General features: G+C 40.8%; 1 protein-coding gene across 1 annotated transcript in view; it reads right to left on the reverse strand.

The window, feature by feature from the left end:
* stag1a (STAG1 cohesin complex component a) overlaps positions 1–12,416 on the reverse strand; it is a 62,687-nt gene that overhangs the window by 5,383 nt on the left and 44,888 nt on the right. Inside the window, 12 exon segments of the mRNA XM_079692855.1 lie at positions 924–1,105; positions 1,223–1,293; positions 1,867–2,160; positions 4,116–4,208; positions 4,852–4,955; positions 6,504–6,621; positions 7,034–7,148; positions 7,295–7,402; positions 9,280–9,359; positions 9,471–9,569; positions 10,847–10,970; positions 11,162–11,235. Coding sequence (XP_079548981.1) covers positions 924–1,105; positions 1,223–1,293; positions 1,867–2,160; positions 4,116–4,208; positions 4,852–4,955; positions 6,504–6,621; positions 7,034–7,148; positions 7,295–7,402; positions 9,280–9,359; positions 9,471–9,569; positions 10,847–10,970; positions 11,162–11,235 — 1,462 coding nt within the window.

The following is a 12,416-nucleotide window of genomic DNA, read 5'->3' on the forward strand; positions in this document are numbered from 1 at the left end:
TTTCATGGCTAAATGATATAATTTAGTCAACTGATAACTCTATAACAGTTGTTTGGGGCGTGTACATTTTTGCCACGAAGGTGTCCAGAGCTACCATCTGCCACTACGTAAAAAATAATAATGAAGTCAAATCAATTTTGTTGCTAATCTTTGACACATCCAAGACTCTAATAACCACCAAAGTTCCATGCCCCTACTAATTATTATATTGAATAAATCAGTCATAAATAATGAGATAATTCAAATAATGAAACAGGCATTTAAAGGCTTAAAATCCAGAACATTATTGAATGTTTGGTAGTTTTGAGTACGTTATAAGTTGTTCAAGTGATTCATGAAAAAAAAAGTAGAAAAAAATATTGATGTATGATGATTTAATAGCAGTTATTATGGGCGTGTACATTTTTGCCACGAAGGGGTCGAAAGGTTGAAAATTCGAGGAGGGCACAAGGGGTTACAGAATCAATTCACTTTGTGTTGACGCTGGTCGGGCCAGGCAAAGATCTAGTCCAATGACAATCAACAAATGATGACCTAGGTTATCAGTATTATCAGTATTGTTAAAATTTGTTTTTGTTATTGTAAAACTAGCAGCATTCTGCCTTAGTAAATATCTTATTAAACATTATGCTTGCTCCCGCTCCTTTTCGGACACTTATGATTAATTATTATTATTTTTGTTGAATATATAAATATTGTTTGACACAAAAAGTGTTGTGTTCTACCAATACAGTATTCTATCTGTAAATAATCTGTTTGAAATAAAGGTGGAAATAAAATAAGTAGTGGAGTAAAGTACTGATAGCAGAAAAATGTACTGAAGTACAGTAACAAAGTATTTGTACCCCACTACTTCCCACCTCTGGTCAAATAACTGAGTAGCTAAGGACAGAACATGTATCTACAGGTAAGTATTATTCAGGATCCATGTGTCACCTTGCTGGGAGAGCCCTCTGTGACCTTCACCAGCTGCCAGAGGACGGAGTAGTGCGAGCACTGCAGGGCCTGCACAGCGATCTGCTCCGGCATGGAGCCCTGCTCGATGCCCGCCTTCAGCAGCCGGTAGCAGCTCCCAAATAAATCCCACCGTGTCAGGTCATGGGCGCTGAAACAGGAAACAAGAGGTCAATAAATCACATTCATAGAGTATCTGGCATTTAGCTTTAATGAAGTGATATCCAGTGCTTTCAGTCACTTAACATTACAGTTTCTCTTCTCTTACTTGTGGAAGGCTGTGAGTCTCTTGAGCGTTGATAAAACGTTGTAGATATCGTCGTCATCGGCCTCCTCCGCCTGCAGAATAACAAACACCTGTTAGTGCACAAAGACTACGGATGCTGGGGTCATATGCGAGGATGCTGGATATAAATTGATCTGATGAATTATGGGAAATGTTATATTATTAAATTAAATATTATTATAATTGTCTTTCATTGACATAACAAGCACCTTCAAAATTGTTTAGTCCACAACTTTAGGTGAATAAAACATAATTAAAATTAGCATGTTAGCCAGTGTGAAGTGTTTTGTTAACAATAGTAATGTCAATTGCATTTGGTTAGGTCAGAGCTTTGCAATCATAAATTCTCTTTGATCACTCTCATATTCTCTGAAGAGAATTTCACCAAAATGTGAAATGATGGATTAAATATCTAATGAATGGTTCATTATATCAGATAATAAAAAATCATATCAGGCATCCCTAGTTATGTGTTACTACCTTTATACTTAAAGATTCCATACCTCTAACTGTCCACACTTCCTGTGCATCAAGTGCTTACTTTTACACCTGTATCATTTCTTTCACCAGTCACCAACCCCTGCTTCTCTTCCCTCATACCTCCCCATATCCACATCCACTCATACCTCCTGCAGCAGATCCTCCACAGAGTGAGAGAAGCGGTCGGTCATCTCGTCGATGAGCTGCGAGCGGGCGATGTCCACGCGGTTCATGATGGTGTACTCCTCGGAGCAGAGGATGCTGTAGGTCTTGCTGCAGGCCTCCAGCACGTCCATCTCGATGTGCTTCTCCACCACCAGGCGGATCTGCTTCAGCAGGGCGTCCAGGTGCTTCTCCATCCGCCCCGCGCTGTACACGTCCAGGTCGAAGAACTGAGGGATCTGCAGCAGGTTGGCCACCTTCTCTGAGTCCGCCTGGTACTGTGAGGAGATGGAGAGGTGAGAATCAGGACATCAGAGAGTCTACACACCTTCCATCACAGACTGAAAACCAGGGCCATTTCTTCCTATAGGCGGACTATGCGGATGCATAGGGCCCCCACGGCCACTAGGGGGCCCCCAAGCTGAAAGTTCAGGTTCAGCATCAATATATTTGGGCAGAAATCAAATTAGCCGTCTTTATTTGTAGACAGCCAAGCCCCCCCCTGTGTTCGGTGAAGCATTATAAGCTTAAAAATCCAATGTAGGATATAAACACAACTAAACTGCAATGATAGCAAAGCTGTGGCTTGTGTTTGTGGGGTAATAACGTCCAAATCATCGCTGGGCTGTCACCCAATGAGTGGCGTCTGAGGAAAATGAAAAAGGTATACTAAACGTTGTTGAGAAAATGCTGCATCTCTTGCATTTATTGACGTAGAGGAGCTTTATTGTTTACCTTTTTAATATCATTTGTTGTAAGTTTGTTTGCTTGGTTTTTGTGAAATTAGCCTGTTTTCCTCTTAAAGTGTAACAGATTGAAGAATCTCCACAGATCATCTTAAAGGCTTCGGAATCCCCCCATTGTAGTTTGAAGAAAAAGGGCCCCCAAACAGCATCTTGCATAGGGCCCCCAAAAAGCTAGAAACGGCCCTGCTGAGAACTCACTTGTTTCCTCTGCATCTTAAATTATCATTCATGTTTGTTGATTTCTGAAGCGCTCTGAGACAAATGTGTTTTGTGATATTGGGCTGATACTCGGGTTGCCAGAAACTGACCATGATCCAAATCGATTATTCGGCAGCCGTGGCGAATAATAATCGATTATTCGACCGACCCCCCCGCCCCCCCACCCCGCTTTGTTCATCTGTAGTCGCACGTGTGAGGGAGAGGGGGGGTGGGGGCGGGGTCGGTGTGTAGCGTGCTGCAGCAGCAGTCTACTCTGCACGCAGGCTTCCTCCAAGTTTACAGTAAAACAAACTGGTGGTGTGACTAATGGGCATTTACAATTATTAATACTATTACTATTATTAGCATTAGTCTATTTTTTGCTTGAAACTAAGCCAGAAAAAAAAAAAAACATAAATAATAATAAAAAAATATATAAATAAAATCAATTTTTAAAAATAATATTCTATTATGGAGACTGTAACGAATATTCGAATAATCGATTAATTACTGGCATCCCTAATAAATACATTTGAATTGAATTGAATCTTTGCTAATAATAATAATAATAATTTAACAAAAAAGAATATCTTCTGTACGTAGGTTTGGCTTTAAGTGAAGCTAATGCAGTGGCACTTCATCTGGTTGGGTTTATAGATAGGAGATGTACCTGCAGGATTCTTGCTTTTGAGTTTGTTTCTCGACTGACAATGAACTTATTGTAAGTAGCTTTGGATCAAAGCCTCAGCACAATGTACTGTAATGTAATCAAAATGATGTATAGCTTATGATACTTCATAAAAAAGCCTTCTGTAGCATAGTTGCATATCTCTTTTAAGGTCAAATGAGTTTTCAGGAAACATGGAGTTTTACAGTTTTTTCAACCCTTCATCTTAAGATAAAGCTTTGAGGTGCTTTTTGTAAAAGACTGAATGAGCTCTAATTACATAATGAATCAGATAAGCGTCCTGGCAATGTGAATTATTCCAGAAGCACCGCTACTAGTGCATCAGATAAGTTAGCACATTGTAACAAAATACAGAAAAGCTAAGAAATAGATATCTGTGATAAAAAAAAGTCACAAGCCGACATTCAGAGGCAGAAAAAAACAATCAATCTCTTTTTTTCTTTCCCAGTTAATAAAACACACAAGCAGTTGGCCAGCACACCTCTCCGGATTGGCTCTCATTCAATAACACTTCTCATGGCTATATAAATAACACCCTGATCAATTATTTCGACAAACAGATCAGTCACTAATCAGTGTCTGCTGCAGGATGAGGTTTTACCTTGGACAGCAGCATGGGCAGCGCCATGATGTAGTGCTCTGTCAGTTTGTTCTTATCGTCTATCTGCGTCTTCCTCTCCTTCGCTGTCAACACCTGGACGAGCAGAATGTCAAATGTGTAAAAAGAAATGCATGAAAAAGGGAAACAAACAGGGATTTTCTGAGTCTGCTGTTCTTTCATTGTGACCAAGAAAGTTATTTATGGATAGAAAAAATACGTCTGTTTTGCAATCTCAGCATGTATTCATAAATGTGCCGGGGCTTGCTGACAATAAATAAGAACATTAAGAAAATACATAAATAAACACACTCCGTTAGATATCTAGCTGTTTTAATTTCAATGTTGAGCACTTGAATTGAACACTTAAGGCGGTTACACACAGGTGGTGTTTTTTAGAAATTGTGTCAATTTAACACTGAATTAATCTATGAATGAATTCGAGTGCATGCTGAGTGAACAGTAAATATAAACAATAAAGGTATATAAGGATTATAAATACAACAACACAGAAGGTGTCCGAACCAAAGGGGGGGGGGGGGGGGATGTTATTATTCTGAAACACTGAAAACATGAAGAAGTAATATAACAATCGATTCTTTGAAATTGGCATATTAAGACATCTACATTTATTTTGTAACCAAGGACAACAGCATCGGACTGCTACCTCAACCCAACTGTGTCAATATGTGTACAGTTAAAGTGAATGCTGGTAGTACAGTGTGTATACTCGACCTACCCGTTTGCCGGTGCCTCTGCCGACCGGTGGGTGAGCCTCTGCTGCCTGACGGAGGGTGCACACCATGAGCTCTATCAGAGCGCTCTCCTGTCTGTCCGACAACACTGCAAACACAGGAGGAGAGAGTCAGAGAAACCAGTCAGAGACAATACAGAGTCAGAGAAACCAGTCAGAGACAAGACAGAGAGTCAGAGAAACCAGTGAGAGACAAGACAGAGAGTCAGAGAGACCAGTCAGAGACAAGACAGAGAGTCAGAGAAACCAGTCAGAGACAATACAGAGAGTCAGAGAAACCAGTCAGAGACAAGACAGAGAGTCAGAGAAACCAGTGAGAGACAAGACAGAGAGTCAGAGAGACCAGTCAGAGACAAGACAGAGAGTCAGAGAAACCAGTTAGAGACAAGACAGAGAGTCAGAGAAACCAGTCAGAGACAAGACAGAGAGTCAGAGAAACCAGTCAGAGACAAGACAGAGAGTCAGAGAAACCAGTTAGAGACAATACAGAGAGTCAGAGAAACCAGTCAGAGACAAGACAGAGAGTCAGAGAGACCAGTTAGAGACAATACAGAGAGTCAGAGAAACCAGTCAGAGACAAGACAGAGAGTCAGAGAGACCAGTTAGAGACAAGACAGAGTCAGAGAGACCAGTCAGAGACAAGACAGAGAGTCAGAGAAACCAGTCAGAGACAAGACAGAGAGTCAGAGAGACCAGTTAGAGACAAGACAGAGTCAGAGAGACCAGTCAGAGACAAGACAGAGAGTCAGAGAAACCAGTTAGAGACAAGACAGAGAGTCAGAGAGACCAGTCAGAGACAATACAGAGAGTCAGAGAAACCAGTCAGAGACAAGACAGAGAGTCAGAGAAACCAGTCAGAGACAAGACAGAGAGTCAGAGAAACCAGTCAGAGACAAGACAGAGAGTCAGAGAGACCAGTCAGAGACAAGACAGAGAGTCAGAGAAACCAGTCAGAGACAATACAGAGAGTCAGAGAAACCAGTCAGAGACAAGACAGAGAGTCAGAGAGACCAGTCAGAGACAAGACAGAGAGTCAGAGAAACCAGTCAGAGACAATACAGAGAGTCAGAGAGACCAGTCAGAGACAAGACAGAGAGTCAGAGAAACCAGTCAGAGACAATACAGAGAGTCAGAGAAACCAGTCAGAGACAGAGAGTCAGAGAGACCAGTCAGAGACAAGACAGAGAGTCAGAGAGACCAGTTAGAGACAAGACAGAGAGTCAGATAAACCAGTCAGAGACAAGACAGAGAGTCAGATAAACCAGTCAGAGACAAGACAGAGAGTCAGAGAAACCAGTCAGAGACAAGACAGAGAGTCAGAGAAACCAGTCAGAGACAAGACAGAGAGTCAGAGAAACCAGTCAGAGACAATACAGAGAGTCAGAGAAACCAGTCAGAGACAAAACAGAGAGTCAGAGAAACCAGTTAGAGACAAGACAGAGAGTCAGAGAGACCAGTCAGAGACAAGACAGAGAGTCAGAGAGACCAGTCAGAGACAAGACAGAGAGTCAGAGAAACCAGTCAGAGACAAGACAGAGAGTCAGAGAAACCAGTTAGAGACAAGACAGAGAGTCAGAGAGACCAGTCTGTGTGTGTGTGTGTGTGTGTGTGTGTGTGTGTGTGTGTGTGTGTCGTACCCTCCTCTCCCTGCACAGGTTCCTCCAGCAGAAGCTCAGTCATACACTCCCAGTCCTTCAGCAGCTCCTGAGAGCTCTCCCACAGCGAGTCCACCAGGTATGCTGCGTGTTCATGAAGCTACACACACACACACACACACACACACACACACACACACACACACACACACACACACACACACACACACACACACACACACACACACACACACACACACACACACACACACACACACACACACACACACACACACACACACACACACACACACACACACACACACACACACACACACACAGGATTCTTATAATTCATAATTCAACTGTTATTGTTCTACAGAGATGATTACAAAAATGCTTAATTATAAAGTTTATTGTCTGTGACTGATGATTTTTTTTCCTCTAATGTTGCAAGTGGGCCAGTTTCGAAAAATACACCATCTCACCAATAAAATAAAACAAACTGCAAATATAAATTCCTCAGATCCTGCTCAGTACATATCATCCATCATGTTGGAATCGTGTGTTACCTCGCTCTCCAGAAAGAAGAGCACCAGCATGCGGATGAGGTTTCCGTTGGGACTGCTCCTCCCTCGGCGCTTCGCCAACGCTTCCTCCGCCAGAGGGTCATGACGACTGAACAATCTGAGGGAGAAGAGGAGAGGGAAACGTGAGAGAGACGAATCAGTGAGCAAAATGGAGGAAGAACCCGGAGAAAGGCAGGTCTTCAAATCACTATAAAATTATTCCAAGTCAGGATTGTTTGAGGTTGAGTTAGGAGATGGACTCACTTCCTGTGCAGGAACTCTCCGGCAGCTACTGCCACAGGTCGGTGGGCCGAGTAGACCAGGTGGTACACGTTCTCACAGTCCTCATTGGATAGGGCGTCTTCACTGCCCCTGCAACAGATCATCAAAATGAGTTACACTCAACACAAGAACACAAACCGACCTATATGTCTCCTCAGAGGTGGGAAGTAGTGGAGTACAAATACTTTGTTACTGTACTAAAGTTATTTTTCTGGTATCAGTACTTTACTCCACTACTTATTTTTCTGAGGACTTCTTACTTTGACTTCTTACATGTTGAACTCTAATACCTGTACTTTCTACTTCCTACATGTTGAACACAAATACCTGTACTTTCTACTTCTTACATGTTGAACACAAATACCTGTACTTTCTACTTCCTACATGTTGAACACAAATACCTGTACTTTCTACTTCTTACATGTTGAACTCAAATACCTGTACTTTCTACTTCTTACATGTTGAACTCAAATACCTGTACTTTCTACTCCTTACATGTTAAACTCAAATACCTGTACTTTCTACTTCTCACATGTTGAACTCAAATACCTGTACTTTCTACTTCTTACATGTTGAACTCAAATACCTGTACTTTCTACTTCTTACATGTTGAACTCAAATACCTGTACTTTCTACTCCTTACATGTTGAACTCAAATACCTGTACTTTCTACTTCTTACATGTTGAACTCAAATACCTGTACTTTCTACTTCTTACATGTTGAACTCAAATACCTGTACTTTCTACTTCTCACATGTTGAACTCAAATACCTGTACTTTCTACTTCTTACATGTTGAACTCAAATACCTGTACTTTCTACTTCTTACATGTTGAACTCAAATACCTGTACTTTCTACTTCTTACATTTTGAACTCAAATACCTGTACTTTCTACTTCTTACATGTTGAACTCAAATACCTGTACTTTCTACTTCTTACATGTTGAACTCAAATACCTGTACTTTCTACTTCTTACATGTTGAACTCAAATACCTGTACTTTCTACTTCTTACATGTTGAACACAAATACCTGTACTTTCTACTTCTCACATGTTGAACACAAATACCTGTACTTTCTACTTCTCACATTTTCCAAACAGGCTGGTTCCTTTAGTTTGAATGTGTGTTTGGTGGCGTGATCATTATTATTTAGAGTCATTGCGTGCCTATTGATTTGAACACGATCCGTGTATCCATCATTTCCTGGTCTTCTCTAAAGAAGAGGGACCAATGAAAACGTTGTCATGTTGCCGTTGGTCACCATGGAAACATTCATTAGCTAACAATGACATTATTGTTCTATTAATATAAAGGGAGGTCAGGTACTCTTTAAAACAGCTGCTAGTTATGGGTACTTTTTACTGAAGTACATTTCAAAGCCTCTTTACTTTTACTTGAGGAAAGAAGTTTAGTCAGTACTTCTACTTTCACCAGAGCATCTTTAAACACGAGTATCTGTACTTCTACTTGAGTAAGGGATGTGTGTGCTTTTGCCATCTCTGGTAAAAGATGAGAAGATGTCAGAATAACAAATGATGTGAATAGAGACAACATTTGCAAGAAACTAAATGTGTTAAATCTATAAAGGAATATTTGTGAGGCTAAACGTGATGATCAGTAAACTGGCTCTGTAGAACAATCCCTAGTTCCTTGTTTATTAAAACACTGAAGGCAAAGCAAGTTTATTTAAATAGCACCTTTCAACACAAGGCAATTCAAAGTGCTTTACAAAAATGAAAGACATTAAGAAAATGGCATTTAAAAACAGCAAAGATAAAAAATAAACATTATAAGAAAAAACACATGCAGCCTGTTCTCCATCTGAAGCATCTTGTCTATTTGACTCGTGACCTTAGACGTGTGCTTTTAATGACTTGACCGTTATTTGATCAATTATAAATGAATCTTGTTAAAAATACAGTCTGTCTAGTTATGGGAAAAAGGTTGAAAGCATTGAAGTGACTAACTGCAGGATGAGTGTGACCAGTCTGATGGCCTCCACCGCCACATCATACTCCTTATCCAGCGTCATGGAGACGATACGGTCCTGTCGAAACAGAGAGAAATACAGGTCAACTGAAATGCAACACAATCGAAGCATTGCTCGGTTCTGCTCTTGAGTATGTAAAAGCAGTCAGGATTTCTCGTTGTGTGTTACCTTGAAGCGGTTGGTGAAAAGCTCTAACTTTGGGAACAGCTCTCGGTTTGTGTACAGGTTCTGCAGAGCCTTCAGGCACTTCAGACGCACCTCTCCTTGCTGAAAGACAGAGCGGCCATTAAAAGGCTATTCTTTCTAATGTGTGAACATTAGCAGAACCATTGAATGAGTTTAGTGTCGGTTCATCAGTGTGTTTCAGAACCAGCTCTGAAACACACTGGAAAAAAATGCTGCTCTAAAAACAAGTTCAACAATAATGAAAACAAGCCGTTTTCACTTCAAATAAGTAAAAAAATCGGCCAATAGAACGAGGGAAAATCTGCTTGGTAAGATTTCTTAAAAGAAGAAGGGATATTAAGATGTATCAGATCTTATAGTTAGCGGAGAGAACTACTTTTGACCTATATTTGAACAGAATCAGGAAATGTTGTGTTACACTATAAGCCGCAAATGCTCAAAAGTTTTCTGTTCTCTGATGTTAGTTGGTGATTTTCTAATAAATATTGTTACGACCCCCTCCAGGCATACTTGTCAGCCTTGAGACCTCAGAAATCGGGAGCATTACAAAACGGCGGGGGGGGGGGGGTGGTAGTGGATCGCCGGAGCTGTAGATGAACATTAACATGCTTTAAGTTGCGCGCTACTAAAGAGACGCGCTACCATGGAAACCAAACATTGGTGTAGCTGTATTAAAGTCTGAGTGGAAACAGTCCTGAGTAAAAAAAGGAAACCGGGAGAGGGCCGTGAAATCGGGAGTCTCCCGCGAAAATCGGGGGGGTTGGCAAGTATGCCTCCAGGGGGTCTCTGCCTTTGTGTTCTGCTTGCTGGCTCTTGCTTGTGTTTCAGGTGATCACCCTGATGAGCCACACCTGGGCCGTCGACATAAAAGGCCAACAGCGACCCACACTGCCCTCTCACTCTGCTGTTGGACACGACCGCATCTTTGTTTCTGCACATTTTCAAACACGCAATCACTACTGATAACTGACTTCCACATTTATTAGGTTTCTTTGAAGACCTGTGGTTTTTGTGGTATTGTAAATAAATATGCTTTTTGTTACACTTAACTTGTCTGGTCTCCCATCTTTGTTGCCGCCTATGAGCCAGGCCGTAACAATATGTAAAAAAAGATGTGTTTCATCCGAGATAAAACTCAAGATAAGATTTTTTTGACTTAACAAGATGATGCATTGTCTAAAAACAAGACCCTAAATCTCACTGCAGTTATTATTTCTTATATCAGGTGTAGAAACATATTCTGACTAGATATTAGACAAATCTACTTGGCAAGATTTGAAGTGTTTGTGGTGCATTAACCTTATTTAAAAAAGTGCGAGGGGAAATAGCTCAGTCAGGTTTTATGGATGTGTTCTTACCCTATCGTGTAATGTCCAGCCAACATACTTCAGGTAACTGTCATTAAGAAAAGCATCGCTGTACATTTTCATCCACACTCCAATCTCTTCAATACAGATGGCTCGGATTTCAGCAATCGCATCCCTAGAAAACCAAGAGTAGCACGAAAACATTATCAGTTTAAGAATTGTTATTACATTTATAAATGTCCGAACTGCTATGATAGACAACATATGATAAAAGCTGATCATGTCTGGTTAGTAATTAATTTGAATATATAAGTAGCATTATGTTCTAGAAGTTACAAACAAATAAATACATCAAATGAAATGTACCTGTAGCGATGCACAAAGATTCCCTTGAAGATAGAGTTCATCATATTCTCTATTTCATCCTGATTTTCTTGAAGCTGCAACGACAAAAATACAAAGTTTTACTACAAGAGCGTGATTAAAAAACATAAGAGACAATCTTAGGAAATGTTGGAATCTAGTACCAACGTCATGACAAGTAATGATCACACAAGACAACATGTTGTATTCCTGCAAAACCATAATAAGAAAATATGTAAGATATGACAAACACTCCATAATGACCACAATGGTTTTGGGACTATGTGTTAAAAACTCTACGTGGAAAGGGTTAGTTATTTAAAGGACCCCTATTATACTGTTTTTCATCAATATATTATAGGTCTCAGATATATACAGAACATGTCTCTGAAGTGATTGGCTCCAAACACCAAACAGATCATTGCAGCATTACCCATAATCCCCTCTGTTTCAGCCCTGTTTCCAAAGTGCTGATTCTCTGTCTGTTACTTTAGATGAAAATAAGGAGCCCCTCCCCACGCCCCTCTGAGAGAGATTTGGTTACAAAGAACTCAATGGTGCTCTAGGAGGAGATTCAGGTGATAAGGTGTGTGGGGGGGGGGGGGGGTTACCTTGGTTGCTGATTGGCTAATGGTTACACAAGATCGTTATGACATCATAAAGTGGCCAAAATCTGATCAGCTCATTTTCAGACAGTTTTTTTATAGAAATGGATCAGGACAAAAAGAGAGAGAATCTTTGTTCCTGAAACTTCCAGAGTCTCTTTCCACAGAGGGGACACATGTTGATGTAGAAGAGACATGAAGAAGAGGGGACACATGTTGATGTAGAAGAGACATGAAGAAGAGGGGACACATGCTGATGTAGAAGAGACACGAAGAAGAGGGGACACATGTTGATGTAGAAGAGACATGAAGAAGAGGGGACACATGTTGATGTAGAAGAGACATGAAGAAGAGGGGACACATGTTGAGGTAGAAGAGACATGAAGAAGAGGGGACACATGTTGATGTAGAAGAGACATGAAGAAGAGGGGACACATGTTGATGTAGAAGAGACATGAAGAAGAGGGAACACATGTTGATGTAGAAGAGACATGGAGAAGAGGAGACACATGTTGATGCAGAAGAGACATGAAGAAGAGGGGACACATGTTGATGTAGAAGAGACATGAAGAAGAGGGGACACATGTTGATGCAGAAGAGACATGAAGAAGAGGGGACACATGTTGATGCAGAAGAGACATGGAGAAGAGGGG

Source organism: Notothenia rossii, assembly GCF_949606895.1.
Source record: "Notothenia rossii genome assembly, chromosome: 7".
In the NCBI taxonomy this organism is placed as follows: Eukaryota; Metazoa; Chordata; class Actinopteri; order Perciformes; family Nototheniidae; genus Notothenia; species Notothenia rossii.